This window comes from Meles meles, chromosome 4 (genome assembly GCF_922984935.1).
Source record: "Meles meles chromosome 4, mMelMel3.1 paternal haplotype, whole genome shotgun sequence".
Classification (NCBI taxonomy): domain Eukaryota; kingdom Metazoa; phylum Chordata; class Mammalia; order Carnivora; family Mustelidae; genus Meles; species Meles meles.
Window position 1 is genome coordinate 95,878,810 of NC_060069.1, and position 17,824 is coordinate 95,896,633.

The window sequence follows — 17,824 nt, forward strand, 5'->3', positions numbered from 1 at the left end:
TCCTCAGTCATTCAGAGAGAAATGAAGCACCTTGGCAAGACAGGAAAAGAGAAACCTAATTAGCAATTGTTTAGGATGAAGTTTGCTGCCTTATAATCCTAAACCTAAACCTATAAATAATCCTAAACCTAAACCTATAAACCTAAACCACCTACAGCAGTCCCTCAAATGAAATATCCTTCACCTGGTTTGAATTGCTATTGTACATCAGAAAACTTGTCGGCTGTGTTGGTTGTTATTAGGCCGCATTTACCTCCATAAGACATCAGAGCAGAAAGGAATCACTGTGATTCTAGCATAATCCTCTCCTTATTGACAGCTGAGAAACTGGCCCAGAAAGACTGAATCAGGTGTCATCCTGCAAGTGTCTATTTAACTTGGAGCTGGGACCAGAACCTAGTCTTCTGAGCTGGAGGCATGCCAAGCTGGATAATTTCTTTTTTTAATCATCTAAACTTAACACTCCTTAAGTAGTGGAAATACTCTCTAAGTATTATTTTGGAGAAAAGGGGCAACTAAATGAGAAAAAGGCTTCCACTTCAACGGCAGATAGAATGCAAGCAGTTCTCCACCAAATATAAGGTTATGTGGATCACCTAAAGGCCTATTTATTCATCACCTTACTTTTGGCAAAGGACAATGAATAATATTATTTAGTGGCTTGGGAAGAGAAAAAATTCCCTTTTAAAGTCAGTTAATCTCTCATGCTGACCCTTTAGAGTGGGAAAATGGCTCTTCGGTTAGGGAAACATCTTGGATAGGCCACTTTGGACATAAGAGCTTTCAAGGTACTACTTGAAATAATAATAAAATAAAGAAATGTTCTTTCCTCTAGTACATTTATAACTTTCCAAGGTCTTTGGGGAAAAAAGGGTGATGAAGAGAAGGAAACAGGAAGCTGAAGCCGAAATTTTAGCAAGATTTGAAAGCAGGACTCTACTTGGGATGAAACGTGAGGACGGTAGAATAGAAACTCTTTAAGATCAAGGATCTATATGACCTACTCTTGTATTTTTTGACTCTGCAATGCCTAGACAAGATGGCCCATCGCTGCCTACCTCCTCCCCACTACTGTAAAAACTTCAGTGAATATCTGCTACATGGGCCATGGGAGTTGGAATAGGTGATGTGGAAGAGGTAGAGAAGCCAGGGAAACAAGTAGGCAGAGTAGGAGGAGCCCTTTCCACAACTCGCCCCATCAAAGAAAAGAGAAATGAAACTGGAAGAAGTATCCCATGATATGAAAAGTGTTCTATTTAAATCTTACAGGGGAGGGAAAGGTTGGGACACCTGGGCGGCTGATACTTGAATAATAATAATATAGCCAACTGCGGAGACGAGTTCCTGGCCATCCCTTATTACAGGCTGAAGGGGGTAACAATTCCAGCCATCCTGAGATCCACAGACACTGTGATTACATCTATTGACCAACCTCCTGTGTGAGCTTGCCCTTACTAGAGCTTCAGAGGCTGACAATTGGCAGGGTTCCCATTTTTAGTCATTTTTGTCACCGACTGGCTTTTCTCACCAGATTATAGTGCCATTCAGTAGAAATAAATCTGTCTGATGAAGTAATTTCAAACTCTATTGACTCCTTAGGTATGTTGCTGAAGTCCAAAATGTTACATACTGAATTATATTTTCCTATTAATTTTGAAAATCAGAGACATTTCTCTAAGGAAATGATGAACCCAGGATTTAAAAAAAGTAAGTCACACCTACAAGCCCTACTATTAATATAAAAAGTTTGCTTTTGTTACCCTATTTCTTTAATTCTACTGCACATTTTCTACATGAACTTCTTTGAATATCTATCGGATCCTTTTTCTAAAATGGGAGTATCTTTTCCATTATAACATATTAAGACTGTAATTATCATCTCTAATTATATATATCTTTAAATACAAATATCTACCTCACAGGTTTGCTTATACAGGATTAAATGAGTCAATATATGTAAAGACACATAGTAAGTACATAGTAAATACTATTAGAAACTTTCCTCTTTACACACACACACACGTAGAAAAACAATCCTTCTATACTTAACACATAATGGATATCTTTTCCCATCAATACATTCTTTTTAATAGCTACAGGACTACATGGGAACATAGTTTAATTCCTGATCAATACATATTTAGTACATCCATATATCTATATCCCATTTCAAACACTGTTGCAATAAATACATATTCATATTTGTATCTTCACTCACGACACTCTGCTGTAGCACAAATTCCATACACATACACTCACACACACAGAGAACAAATCACGCCTTGAGGTATGCTCATACATACAGCAGAGGAAGAAATAAAGCCTGAAGACTGAGAAGTAAGAGCCAATGAAGTAAGGAGAACCAAGACAGCATAATGGCTAGGATACCAAATGAAAATGTTTCAAGGAGGAAGGATGGATTGATAGCATCGAAAACTGAAAAACAGCCAAAAAGACTGAGGAGTAAAGGTTTGTTACATAGGACACTTATGACTGGAGAAAGCCATTTCAGTGTAGTAATCAGGCAAGATACAAACCACAAACAGAGATGAAAGAAATATGCAACTAGTTTATATGATTCTCTAAGAAGCTGGTAGACAACAGAAAAAGAAAAACTAGAACAGTAGCTCTAGGAAGTAGAACATGCAAGTTGTCAAACTCCAGGAAAAATATCAAGAAACACTTATTGACTAAAATAAAGAGCTTGGAGTTCTCCTACAAATACATCTTTTTTTCTTTTTTAAGATTACTTATTTGAGAGCGTGAGCAAGCAAGCGGGGGGAGGGGCAGAGGGAGAGAGGGAATCCTGAGCAGACTCCCCACTGAGTGCAGAGCCCAACGTAGGAACATAGGGCTCAACCCCATGACCCTGAGATCATGACCCAAGGTGAAATCAAGAGTCAGAAGCTTAACTGACCTAGCCATCCAGGTGCCCCTGAAACTATGTTTTTAAACACCTGAGTCATGTTTTATTTAAATGAAGTTCTTTCTAGAACTATGAAAGTTTAAAAACAATGTTTAAAAGTTGAATAGGCCCATACAAACAAGATACATACACAAAGTCTTAAGGCAGCTTATTGCCAGAAAAAATTTACACCATGTAACAACTGCATCTGTTATTTGAAACATGACTATTAAGAGAAAGAAGTCTGAAACATTGCTTTAATGGGAAGAGTATTCATTTTAATTATGCTCCAAGATGTTACAGAGCTAGAAATTAACAAATTTCAGTCAGTATAAAATAGATTTATTGTCAATTTTCAGTCATGAATACAGCCTAGGTAAATGAAACAATCACTTCATACAAGGCTCAGATACTCTAAAATCTATCTTCACACATGTACTATAAAATGATAAATACTTAAAAATGACAATGCAAGGAAAAAATATTACAAAAAATACAATTGCTATAGCCCCTTGCATGAAAGTTCTTTATTTTTAAAGTTCTGCTTTAGGGGATAATACCATGCTACAGATCAGAACCAAAAATAAACTATGTTCCTTGAGGTTACAATGTTCAACAAGGTACTAGATGCACTCTAAAACAGCACGTCTGACAAGAATCAAAAAGAGAGACAAAGAAGGACTTCAATGATGTTGAGAGAAAAGAGAGAAGTCATCAATTGTTATATGCTGATTTCTGCTGGAATGGCCTCATTAGACAATGTATAGCACTGTAGAAGACAGGAGAGGGAAAGGGACCAGTCTCAGCTTTCCATAAAGGATTTACGAATCAGCACAAACTCAGGCAATTCTGAAAGGCACTGTTCCCAATGCTCTCCACTCTTCAACCCTGTAGGAACTCCTTGTTCCTATTTCCATGTTTTTTTCCTAATTTCTTCATAAGGGTTTACCAAGTATGCTTTCTGTTTTCTACCATCCAACATCCAAACCAAAAGGCATGAAGCAAAACAACAGACTCTTGTCAGTCAAGTCAGTTCGAAATACACATAAATTTTGGTTTAGATATTAATCAAGAGATTTAGGCACACCTATCCCTCTTCCTCCCCTCACATATTAACTCCAATCCTCAACCATATGGCAATATGCAGTTTTAAGATTTTTTTGTCTCTCATCAATAATTTGCCTGTTGCCAAGCTGCTTGGCAGCAATACTGGGACTTGTTTAGAATGCTTGGTCAGAACAGATTTTTAAAAGGATGTGATCAGTGAATTAGTGATCATAGTGGGCTTCTACAGGCAGACGGGAACAATTTACCTCACAGATCTCCTGCACTCATTTCAGAAGGGAGAAAAATGTGTCTCAAAAAGGAAAAAGATAAGGGTAAATATGAAATACAGTAAGATATTAATACTATAGTAATAGCAGGGAAGGAAATGCTTATATAGCCAACCTACCTGTGGGGAAGCTTCTGGCATAAAAATCAAACCTTCTCTCCCATTACTGTTTAGCTACTTTACTTTGAGAAGGGCAGAATGCCACTTAAACACTTTCCTTCAAGGGTAAGGAATTTCTTTTTGAAATGAGCATTAGAGAAAGGAAGAAAAGGTAGGGAAAGCTCACTCAAAAAGGTCCTCAAACATGCGTTGTCCCATTGCTATGTATGCTTCCTTCTCCTCTGGTGTCATCTGGGCCACCAGCTCTGGCCGCTGGCTCACTTCACTGTAGGAGAAGGGACGGCCAGCCACCATAACAGTGGGATCATCTGCTACTTCCTCAAACTCATCGTCCTCCTCCTCATCCTCGTCCCGATGATGCGTTGCCACAGCTGCTGGTCGAGGTGGGGAGTCATCCTCTGACTCACTGGTCTCACTTTCTGAGTCACTGCCATTGGCAGTGGTCACGGGGGCACCTGCCCCCACGGAGCCTGCTGTGGCTGAGGGGGTCTTCTTCTCATGAATGAGTAGTGCTCGCATAACCTCTTCATTATCATCTGGCCCTGCACGGCCCTCCTCACGCTCCTGAAATGCGTCTATATCTATACCACCTGGAAAGAAAAAACCAGAATGTCAATTTCCTTAAGTAGAAAAGGCATTTCTTTATAACTAATAGACTTCACTAGTTCCAGTTTTTGAGGAACTGTCCATAAGATATTAAAAATATTTCTCACAAACTGGAATTTAAGTAGCATGGTTTAAACACATGTGTTTTAAGAATAAAATAGCCTGAATTTGAATCCGGGTCCTTTCAGATGTAAGCTGTACTACTCTGGGCGAGTTTTTAGTCTGTGCATTTCAGTACCTTTTCTTGTAAAAAGGAGTGATAAGAACATCTACCTTACAGAGCTCTGGATAAGAACATATGTAATTATGTTTAAGAAGGACCAAGTACTGTAGCTGGTAAAACAGGAAATCAAAACATCGCTCCTCATCTTGCTTCGAGTAAAAGCCAAAAGCTTTACAATGGCTTAGAGAGTCTTATAATATTTGAGACCTCTCCTGCTCACATGCTCACTTTACCTACCTCTGCTCTTTCCCTTTGCTTATTCTTCTCTAGTGACAGCAGCCCCATGGTATTCCCTATATATATAACATTTACTCTGATCTTAAGGCCTTTGTACTCCCTGTTTCCTCTACCTGGGATATTTTTCCTCTGTGTTACATAGCTAACTCCCTCACATCCTTTATGTTTTTATTCAAATGTCACCTTCTTATAATTCACCCCACCCTATACTTCCAACGCTCTATTTTTTTTCCCCATAGCACTTACTTTCTAACATAATAATTCTTGTCTACAGTCTCTGTCACCTCCTTTCCCAAGAGGTACGTTCTCCACAAGCAGATATTTCTCTCTTTTATTCAATGATAAATCCCATGTACCCAAAATAGTGCCTACCACTTATTAGGCACCAAATGAATACATGAATGAATAAATGCAATTTTATTTTCCTGAAACAAACTACGCATACTTTGAACTCTTTATAAAAAGGAATCTAATATCAGGAATGAAGGTTCTCTCACCGCACACCTCCTATCATTTTGCATATATATCACGCCTGAAAAATTACAGATGAAAAATTTAAGGAAAGCACTTATATTCTGTATTCTGAGTACCAAGTATACTGCTATTTAAAACATATAAAAGGATTAAAAATGTTGTTTGGAACCTAACTCCTTGATTCAAATCCTGATTCTAACACCTATTAACTATGATTTTGGCCAGGTTACTTCATTTCTCTGCTTCAATTTTCTCAAGTACAAAAAGGGGGGGGAAATGAGTACATACGCCACTGGATAATTGTGGGGATTAAGTGAATATCTGTGAAGTGTTTAGAATGAGCCTGGCACTTAGCTTAGTGTTATCTATCATCAACATCATCACCAAGAAAAGGCTCAGAAATGACCAATTCCAGCCATGAATGAAGTGAGACCATCTTCTCATTCACATATTAGAATGGATCAGTGTAACCCTGCACAGTTTAGAAAGTGTAGAACTTCTGGGATATGAGACTGGGCAGCTTAAGAGACAGAAAGGAAACAGGAATTAAGAAGTTAAAAGTTCAAGTCAGAGAATATAGGCTTTTGATAACATGGATGTAAAAATGAGAATTAAAATCAAACTTTACTACTTTAAAACACTGCTAAAGGCTGAGGCTCCTTCCAAGAGTACTTACTGCCAATGCAGTATTGCAATAGAGGGAAAAAAAAAGGAATTGTCTCTAAGGCAATCATCACTCCTGTAAGAATTTTCCAATAAGCTTAATATTATCAACATAGTACTTTGATTAATGTTTAAAGTAAACATAAAATTAGGAGAAAAGCAATTTAGTTTTGTAAACTAAATCATTATATCTAAAAGATTTATGACAAAGGTCTTGAGAGGTTTGGGGGGAAAAGGAACTGCTCTGTTACAGATGAAGACAGACAACAAAAAATGAGGATAAATGAGCAAATATCTGGATGGTAAATTAGAAACACTAGTTCTAGGAACAGTCTTAAGTTATAAGTTAAAAAAAAGATATACATAATGGGAAACTGTCAAGTTCACTGATGATGCTAAGCAATTCTGGATGCTTAAATAAGGCCAAACTGATGGCAAAAAAAAAAAAAAAAGTACACAGGAAGAGCTGAGAGTGGGCAGAAAACTGGCAGATTTATTTCTATACTGGCAAGGGTAAGAAAATCTGCCTATAGAAAAATAAACTAAAACATATTGAAAGATCTGGTCCAAGTTATCTGATACAGGGCAAGGAAGGATCTTTAAAAATCCCTGCACATGGTTCCAGGTTGTTGGTCTTAAAATATTGCTTCTTGACCCAAAGTAGCAAAGTATCATATAAAAACCAGCAGGAAATTTTAAGTAAAACTCAGATCATTTATGATGGATCCATGCATAAACATGTATTGTTCTGGTTACTAGATCTAAAGTAAAGTATATTATGGTTGGAGAAGGTCCAGAAAAAGACAATTTAAATAAAACCAAAAAATGTAGATGGAGGTGACTTCGGGAAAGAGGACTATTTGTAAGGAAAGTAGAAGGAAAGAGAATTAGAATAGATCACTATGCTTTCAGTATAGTAAAGAGCACACGATTAAGGTCTATAAAATTCTAAAAATATTAAAATAACTTGAAGTCTGAGGAAAATTAAGTGTAGGACAAACAAGACTCTCTTCACACATTCAATAGAGCCTATTCTATCATAAAACTTAATTAATACAAATTTAGACATGAGAGTATACTATCCTATTTTATACAGAAAGAAAATATTCACAAATCAGAATTGAGTAGACTTGATAACTTTTTAAGGGCCCTTATGATTCAAATTCTATCATACTAGGAATTGTAAACATTGAATGTTAAGCTCATAAGCCTAACTGCATACAACATGGGCTAACACTAGTTTCATTTAATTCCATTTTGTTTCTAAGTTCAAAGAAAAGCTTTAAGATAGGTAGCTTTAAGAATAGGCAAGAAGCCAAGTTGGGGAAAACAAGCCCACTAAATAGTTGACACTATCACTCCTATATAAAGTAAAACAATTTTAATCAAATATAACTAAGCATCATAACCAAGCTTTTCAGTGCTAAGGAGGGTGGGTAAAGTATGATTGCCAAAGAAAACTTTTTTTCTGATTGAAATTAAAACACCAGGCAGAATCATACTAGAGGTATTACCTGATTTTATTATCACTACCCAACTCCATACTACTACATAATTCTTAGGATACATAGTTAAAGAAATGCTAATATAAAGGGGAAAGAGGTTAGGAGAAATACCAAAAAACAGGTAGCTTTCACTTTCAGGGATTAAAGAACCATACTCAGGTGATGTCTTAGAAACGATACCTAACCTGGGAGTAGGGCCATGTAGATTCTACTGCCGACAAAACCTAACCAGAAGTACTAACTCCTTTTCATCTCTGCTTCCCAGTTTCCAAGCAATCTCTGTCCAGTCTGAGCCTCACATTTTCTACTTCTTTACTCCCATACTTCACCATCCAAAAGTCTTTGAATCCAGTAACTTTACAGGTTTAAAAAGTAAATTGCTGCAGTGCTCAAACTACTGGTTACTACGTAATTCTTAAGTCTTTAGGGATCACTGAGAGTTCTAAAATCTTCTAGTATGGAGTTCTGTCAATCTTCTTGAATTATAAAAATCCTTAATCCTTTAACCAGGTGGCTCCTTTTTATATATTTCAGGCAGCACAAACACAATTGGTATTTATGAGGAGACAATATAAACAAGTTTGGACTGTATATAGTTTTGGTTCCCAATTCAGAGAAATAAAAAGGAATATAAGTTAGGGTAACAGAAGAATAAAGAAGAGGTGAATTTGGCCACTCTGACCATACTAGGACTTGCCCATGAAATTAAGACAAAGAAATGGTAATTTCTTAATTCTAAAAATGGAGATTTAAAATTTACTTGTTATTTCAACGAAGTTGAAGGATAATACAAGTATATATTGGTTAGTTTTAATGCTTATTAATTTCTTACTTCCTGGCATAACACAACTGTTTTGCAAAATAGATATAATGAGTTACCAATAAAACTAAGAATTGCCCACTAAGTCCATTTTCCACTGAACCCAAAATAAATTCATTTTAATGACTTCTACTCTTACCTTCCTTCATCTCTTCAGAACTATATGCTCCTTGGACAGTGCTCTCTCTCAACCAAATGGGTCTCTCTTTGGCAGATTTCCCCTCCAGTGAGGCTCGATGATCTTCCTGGTCATCCATGTTAATGACAACATTCTGAGTGTATAGGTCCTCATAGGAGGGACCTTTGGTGGCCCATGCTTCCCGGTGGTGCCCACCTGGCAGGCCAGCAGCTCCTGCAGTAGTTGCTGCCCGGTCCTTGCTATAAAAAAGATGAGAAGAGGGCAAGAAGAAGAAAAAGTAAAGTCTTGATGTTGGAAAAGAAGCACAGCTGGGGAGGGTGGTCACTGAAAAAATAAATGCTATCTAGCAATCATGTACACATGCTTTAGCAATTCTAAGAAATCGCTTATAACACAGGGTATCATATTTGTATTTAAGTTCCTCAAACACTGGGCCCACTGGCACGTATATAAATGAATGAGGTTTCATAATTTAAGATGTCTCAATAAATCTACTTAAGAGGGGAGAATAATAAAGGTGACACAATCCACTTAAAGACACTAGCTGGCAAAAATCTCTCAGTCACACCTTTCATGAGTATTCTGTTTAAAAACAAAAAAACCCCAAACAAACAAAACATGTTACCTTTTTAAAAAACCTCTCTCATCTCAACCAAGGATTCAGAGTGGTCTTGTGTGCTTTTTTCTCTTTGTGTGCTGAGAAGCTAAAAAAGTATTCTACAAAACCAGGCCTCAACTTAGAATTAATGTTTCCCTCCTGCTATTCACCAAATAAGGTATATCGTTATGCACAATTAATCTCTTTTTTACTGAGTTGTATCGTCCCATTTCTGTACCTACGCTGACCCTGTACGTTCTGTACCTACGCCCCCAACCATTATTTCCACCCTGCAGTAACCATGATCTGTTTCCCAGTCTAATTTGCTTTGCTTTTTATCTCTACCACCCATGATCTTCTTGCCTGTTCCAGGCCTAGATCATTCCTTATCTTTCCCTAGTTACTTATGTTTCCTCATCTCTGTTAGTTAAGTTCTCAGTCTTTCGGCAGCTCTGTGTCTTATCTTCAATCTGTTCTTCATTTTTTTTTAAGATTTTATTATTTATTTGAGAAAGAGTGCACTAGAAAGAGACAGAGAGAGAGAGAGAGAGAGAGCAAGCACAAGGGGGGGGGGGGCGGGAAGCAGTCTCTGACTGAACAGGGAGCCCACCATACGGCTCCATCCCAGGACCCTGGAATCATGACCTGAGCTGAAGGTCTTGTCTTTCTCTGCCTGCTACTGATGTGTTCTCTACATGAACTTCTATGCATAATTCTCCCTTGATCACTATGTTTTATCCCATAAACTATCTCCATATTTCATGAACTACCTGCTTACTTAGTGCCTGCTCTGTGTCCTTCTTGATACCTTTTGTTATATTCCTTTAAGTGTCTACTAACTCTCTTGGCCCACTTCTCCTTTACTTCCCTTCCATTTTTCTCTGAATCTCTTCCATGGATCCTAGACTATCTTCTGCGTGGAGACCTGTCTCATTGTGCCTAATGAATAAATACTCATTTGGCTTTATGCCCTGTCCAACTCTACTCTCTCAGAAACTATTAACTATTTTCCCTTTTCTTTGGTCCTACTTCATCTCTGCTTACTCCATTGCTCTTCATTTCTTCCTGGGCCCACTGTATCTACTTGAGTTTTTGGTCTCATGCTTGGTTGAGGTTTCTCTGAGGTACATCTCTGTCCATGTATCTGACGGGCCCATTACATCTTTCCCTGAGAATACTGTGTCTGGTCATCCTCTGGCGGTAATCATGGGCTTATCCTATCTCTCCTGTTCTTCCTCTGGATATTTACAAGCCCACTCCCACTTCTGCTATTTAAAAAAAAAAAAAAGTGCTCTTTCCAGTCATCCAAACCACAATGATCCATGCCTCTAGTGGTACCTAGGGCTGCTCTGTAAACCATTCTTTCCCATAGCCTTTGTATCATGCCAACTCCTGCCTCTAGCGGTACCCAGGGCTGCTTTGTAAACCACTCTGTCATATAGCTTTTGTACCAGTTATTTATCCTCCCATTCTGAGTCCAGGCCTACTAGGCATCTCTCCATATCCCATCTATCTACCGGCACATTATATTTTAAAAGACTTATGTTACAGATGCAAATAACTGGTTTCTCTCTACCTCTTCGTTCTTTCTACATTCATCTAATGTTACTTTTTGCCCTATTACTGTGTCTGTCTCAATTTAATCCCTATCTGTTCCTAGTCACTTTCTATCTCTATCCAGTTCCATGTTGTCTTCTAAAACGCTGTGTCACTGCCTTCACTAGAATCTTACTGTTTGCTTGGGTATAAGTTAGCTTTTTGAATTCAGATCTCCCCTGAGCATTCACTTTTCTTTCTCTTCCTTTCTCTCTCAACCTGATCTGTGTTTGCTTCTGTGCTCACTCAACATTCTGACCCTCTCCTTTCTTACTCAGTTTCCCTGACTCCTTTTCATGTCTCTTCCATCCTCAGTCAGCATCCTTATCTTGCTGCATTGAGCCTGTCTGCCCCAAATGTGTCTCCCTGAGCTAGCCTTATACCTTTTCTGTCTCTCTACACCCACTCAATGTTTCTCTAGCTCTGATCTGGCCAACTACATCTGTCCTCATCTTTCTCTCCTTCATCCAGACTCTTAAATGATTTCCTCACTCTTTCTGAAGCTACTGTTTTTCTCTCTATATAACCTAGAACACGCAGTTTTCACCTATGCTCTATCTTTAGCATTAAATCTGAAAACTATCTTCTGAAGGTCAACAAGTATTCAGTACTTGAGAAGAGAACAAGAAGAGTAAAGAAAAAGAACAGGACATTTAAAATAAATGTTAACATGGGATTACTTTTAAAAGTCTTTGTTTTCAGTACTCCATTATGGAAACTCAAGATCAGTTTTACTCCAGTTTGAAGCAGGAGGGATTTCACCCCAAGTCAAACAAAAAAAATAAAGTTTTTTTTAAGATTTGTTTACTTATTTTAGATGGGGGAGGGCAGAAGGAGAGGGAAACAGAGAATCCCAAGCAGATTCCCCGCTGAGCACAGAGGCAGACACAGGGCTCGATCCCATTACCCCCAGATCACCACCTGAGCTGAAATCAAGAGTTAGATGCTCAACTGACTGACCCACCCAGGTGCCCCCCCCCAAAAAATCTTTAAATTTGGAAGAACTATTTAAAAAGATAATCCAGATATCAACCCTCAACTCTATGGTCAAATAATCTTTGACAAAGCAGGAAAAAATATCCAGTGGAAAAAAACAGTCTCTTCAATAAATGGTATTGGGAAAATTGGACAGTTATGTATAGAAGAATGAAATTCAACCATTCCCTTACACCGTACACAAAGATAAACTCAAAATGGATGAAACACCTCAACGTGAGGCAGGAATCTATCAAAATCCTAGAAGAGAACATAGGCAGTAACTTCTTCGATATTGGCCACAGCAACTTCTCTCAAGACATGTCTCCAAAGGAAAGGGAAACAAAACCAAAAATGAACTTGTGGGACTTCATCAAGATCAAAAGCTTCTGCACAGCAAAGGAAACAGTCAACAAAACAAAGAGGCAACCCATGGAATGGGAGAAGATATTTGCAAATGACAGTACAGACAAAGGGCTGATGTCCAAGATCCATAAAGAACTCCTCAAACTCAACACCTAAAAAACAGATAATCATGTCAAAAAATGGGCAGAAGACACAAACAGACACTTCACCAAAGTGTATATCTTCACCAAAGAAGATATACAAATGGCTAACACCACATGAAAAAATGTTCATCATCATTAGCCACCAGGGAAAGTCAAATCAAAACCACATTGAGATACCACCTTACACAAATGGCAAAAATTAACAGGACACGAAACAACAAGTGTTGGAGAGGTTGTGGAGAAAGGGGAACCCTCTTACACTGTTGGTGGGAATGCAAGTTGGTGCAGCCCCTTTGGAAAACACTGTGGAGATTCCTCAAAAAATTCAAAATAGAGCTACCCTATGACCGTGCAATTGCACTACTGGGTATTTACCAAAAATACAGATGTAGTGAAAAGAAGGGCCATCTGTACCCCAACGTTCATAGCAGCAATGGCCACAGTCGCCAAACTGTGGAAAGAGCCAAGGTGCCCTTCAACAGACGAGTAGATAAAGAAGATATGGTCCATATATACAATGGACTATTACACAGCCATCAGAAAGGATGAATACCCAACTTTTTATCAACACGGACGGGACTGGAAAAGACTATGCTGAGTGAAATAAGTCAAGCAGAGAAAGTCAATTATCATATGGTTTCACTTACTTGTGGAGCATAAGGAATAACATGGAGGACATTAGGAGAAGGAAAGGAAGAGTGAACTGGAGGAAATTTGAGGGGGAGACAAAGCATGAGAGACTGTGGACTCTCAGAAACAAACTGAGGGTTTTGGAGGGAAGTGGGGTGGGAGATGGGTGAGCCTGGTGGTGGCTATGAAGGAGGGCACGTTTTGCATGGAGCACTGGGTGTGGTGCATAAACAATGAATCTTGGAACTGAAAAAATAAAAAAATAAAATTAAAAATAAATAAGTAAATAAATAAAAGGTACTTTTAACAATGGACAGTTGAGTGCACAGATTTTATTTCTACCTTTACGATAGTTACAGACAAATCTAATAGCAAATGTGACACTAAAGATAATCAAGATGAGAGACAGGTTCACTCCTTCTGCATATTTAAATTTCTTCTATGGAAAGAATGTACACATTCTACTTAAAGATGACAAAAGTGACAATTCAGTTTTGAATTTTTTTACATTATTTAAGAAATTTTAGAAATTTAAGACCTATAACTCACTCAGGGGTGAGGGAGGAATATTTCAAAACCAAAATTTTAAAGATCTTTAAGGTGAGTGTTAGGTAAGAGATGACAAAAAAGGAGAGATTGCTGACAAAAAAAAATTCCATTTAAGAGAGAGAAAGACTTTAAATATCACCAATGGGCTGACTTGCTGAAAGGCTGGAACTGTCCATCAGCTCTTGAGTTAAGACTACAGAGAGTTCTGCAGAGGCAGCCTCTGGTTTCTAATCTAGGGATAAGCTAGAATTTAATTGGTTACAGATCAGTAACCCAAGTAAAAATGAAGTCACGTGGTTTTTTTTAATCAATTAATTACTATCATCTCTGAGTTCTCATGCCATCCTATTTGATGTTTCTTTTCTTATACCGGAAGCAAGACGGCTATTATACAACTGTTACGCTCTGAAGCTGATCCTACAGTGCAGAAAGGCTAAATCAATACCATTTCCAGGATGTCATATCCAAGCAGTGGAGCTTGTCAAATGCTTGGTGAGACCATCTCAGCCAAGGTAACACCTTCTAAGCTAGTTCCAATGGTCCTTCTCCTGACCACATGAATGCAACGGGACTTAGTTCTGGCTGGCAGCTCCAGCTACTCCATTCTAGCTCTCTTGCCTGCCTCCATTTCTGCCTTTTTTCCCTAGTGACCAACCTGTCAGCCTTTCCTGATCAGTCTGTTTCCTCTGTTTCCTGATTCTTCTTCATCCTTGCAGTAACCATCATTCCTAATGAGAAACCAGGTCACTAGATACAGAGCTACTATCACACCTCCAGGATTGATGTACCACCAAGACTTGTCTCTGGCATGGAGTGAGGGATATTTTTATAAATACAGATCCTTGAATGGGAGATGAACTGTGTAAGGAGGAGAATATTAGAGATGGGATGTCGGTGGTGTGCTGAATGAATGCTGCTGTAATGGGAAAGCATCTTTATAAACAGGAAAATAACTATATTTAGAGGAGGAAACAAGAATAATTCACATGTATTTTACATTGTGTAGAAAACAATCAGAGAATGTTGAAGCATATTTCAACATGAAATAACCCACAGGCTTGGAAAATTTTATGTTTTTGTAAAATCAATTTCCTCATAGACTTCTATGTCAGGGTTATGGTATTACTTAAGCCAACAGAAAAAGATGGAAAAAATACTTCTTGATAAGAAACCAAATGACCAGTACAAAAATTAGAAGGTATCTGTGATGTGGATGATATTCATTGCCTACCAATTGTGGTTTCTTTCTTTCTTTGCTTATTAATCTTATAAATACTAATGGCTATTTGCTCCAAAGGACTCAGGGATCTTCTCCAGCCCTAAGAGGTAAACCCTCCCTAGTCTAAGCAGCAATCATGTGACCTCACTTCCTTTGCCAGATGCTGGTTTAGAAATAAACATATGCAGCAATTCTGGCTGGTGAGACAATGGGGGATAGAGTAGGATGAAGGTTGTCCTCTGGGAAAGCCTCCTTCAAGCTTAAAAGAGGACAACAGGAAGAAACAGTTCCCTTTTCTACATTTGGACATTTCTTCTACTTGCAGAAAGAAAGACATAGCCATCTTAGGCTAGCCCCTCTTGTGGTCCCAAGAGGAAAACCAATAGGCTGAGTTCATCAGAGCATAAACACGGAACAAATCTAGATCCTTGAGTATGTAACTGAGCTGTGAAATTACTTCTGAACTACACTACCTCAGCATTTCTGGTGATAGCAGACAGGTTTTTCTTACTGTTTAATTCTGGTTTGGTTTTCTGTTATCACAGATAAAGGCATCCTAACTAATCCATGACACGAGGCTAGAAAATTCATAACAACTTATATAGACATAAAACTTTCTATACAATTGGATGGTTTTTAACCATTCAAAAGAAACTCAAGTTGCTCAGGACTGCCCAGAATTGGCTTTTCTATAACATCAGTACCACAGCATATACAATACTGAGAGTGTTCCTGGAAACCATACAGTTACAACACTGAGTTCTATGGAAAGGTATAAACTGTAAGTCTCAAGGTGGCACCAGAAAAGGGGCAGAGTAGAACACTCCCTGACCCACATTTATGTTTTCCAAATATAAACAACTTTCAATGGCCAAAAGCAAGGTGACCTTTGTAATTCAAACATTAAGGCACACAAATAAAAACTGGGAGCCACAGTAAAAAGTATTAACCCATATGTTAATACCTACTATACTTTACTCTCAAAGAAGTTGCACTGAAAACTAAGACAAGAATGTAAGGTTAAAGCTTCAAAGTAAAGAAAAAAAGAGAGAGAGAGAGAGAGTGAGCACACAAATGCTATATTCCTCAAAGAACTTCGTCCTTCAAGACTTGGCTAGGAAAATTCAAATATCCCCAAGAGGCACTTCCAGTTTAGGATTAGCTAACAATTGGCTGATTTGCAGTGGGTCCAAGCAGACTGAGTTCTTAAAGTCAAACTTGACTATTTAAAGATTTTTGCCCAAGGCCCACACCATTCTGCTTTCAGTACAAACAAATTTCATCACAGGCACAAGTTAATAAGACAAATGTGGTAAAATTGAGAAACTCTGTAACACCCACCTTTAGTCTCGTGGGTATATTACTTATTCACTCTGGCTCTCAAAAGTACTGGAGTTAAAACAAGGGCCAGCTTAAAAGTGTTCTTGGTGAGAGCACAGGTCAACACTAACCTTTGTTTCAAAGCTGGTATTTCTGTGGGTTCTGGCTCAAGTATCTCATAGGCCAAGTTCACATCCTCTGTTTCCCGAAGCAAAGCATAAATGGGCTCAATTTGTTCATTAAATCTTGCCAAAAGTGTGCGTGCATCTTTTTTGGGCATTGCTGATTCATCTTCTTCTACCTCTGTATGGCAAAAAGTACAGCGGAAAGTTCCTACAGAGGAAACAAAAGTATCAGGTCAGCAAGAGAAATTCTCAAGACTAGCTTTTACCAAAGAGTTGTATCTCTGTCCTCCTCTAACATGTTATTATTGAAACTTTCAAATGCAGAAAAGTTCAAAGAATTTTATAGTGAACATCAATGTGCCCGCCAATGAGATTCTACAATCAATATTTATCACATACCTGTCCATCTATCATTTTTAAGCATTTCAAGGTAATTTCACTTCTACCCGCAGCACAGCAAAGTTTTTCATCATATTTCTAACATATTTATACTTAAATATACTTAAAACCAAATTTTTTACAACTTACCACTGAAACCTGTACCCTTCTCCAACTGCCTTGCTTTTTGCGCATTACAAATTGGGGCCTGCATTATAAGGAAAGCCAAACAATAACTAAAGCCAAGTCCCTAAGCATCCTGTACATTGTCACAAGGCTGTTTTTTCAAACTTATTAACCATTTATACCTAAACATACTTAACCAATCCATTTCCAAAGTTAAAGTTCAAGAAGTCTTTATTTTTCTTACTTCTATATCCCTCACACTCAACTCGTAACTAAATTGTAGTAATTCCTTAGAAACACCTCAGATTTTTCACGTCTACTGTCCTTTCACTAATCCAGGCCACCATTATTTAGCCTAAAACAGCTGCCTCAATCTGATCTTTGAACCCCTAGGTTCTCCCTCTCCAATTCCAGTTTCCTATGCCACCACTTTTGTCCTCTCATCCCCCCCGCTCCTGAGTCTGTCTCAGGATTTATTTTTTTCTTTAAGATTTTATTTATTCACTTGACAGAGAGAGAGAAAGACAGAGAGAGCAAGAATGTGCACACAGCAGGGAGAGTAGCAGGAAGGGGGAGAGGGAGAAATAAGCTTCCTGCTGAGGAGGGAGCCCAACATGGGGCTCAATCCCAGGACCCTGGAATCACGACCTGAGCCAAAGGCAGATGCTTAACCAATTGAGCCACACAGGCACCTCTGGTGGCTGAATTTTTTTTTTTTTTTAAGATTTATTTATTTGACAGAGAGAGATCACGAGTAAGCAGAGAGGCAGGCAG

The 17,824-nt window shown here is 38.2% G+C and overlaps 1 protein-coding gene across 3 annotated transcripts in view; it reads right to left on the reverse strand.

Moving 5' to 3' along the window:
- Positions 1-3,019: 3,019 nt before the first annotated feature.
- Positions 3,020-17,824, reverse strand: part of GTF2E1 (general transcription factor IIE subunit 1) — a 36,557-nt gene continuing 21,752 nt past the window's right edge. For 2 of the 3 annotated variants that reach the window (XM_046003848.1, XM_046003849.1), the window contains 3 exons: positions 16,553-16,754; positions 9,026-9,264; positions 3,021-4,948 (listed from right to left, as the gene is read on the reverse strand). In XM_046003848.1, coding sequence (XP_045859804.1) covers positions 4,521-4,948; positions 9,026-9,264; positions 16,553-16,754 — 869 coding nt within the window. In that variant the 3' untranslated portion in view covers positions 3,021-4,520. Of the gene's footprint in view, positions 4,949-9,025; positions 9,265-16,552; positions 16,755-17,824 lie in introns of all 3 variants that reach the window. The other variant, XM_046003851.1, reaches the window with a different exon arrangement.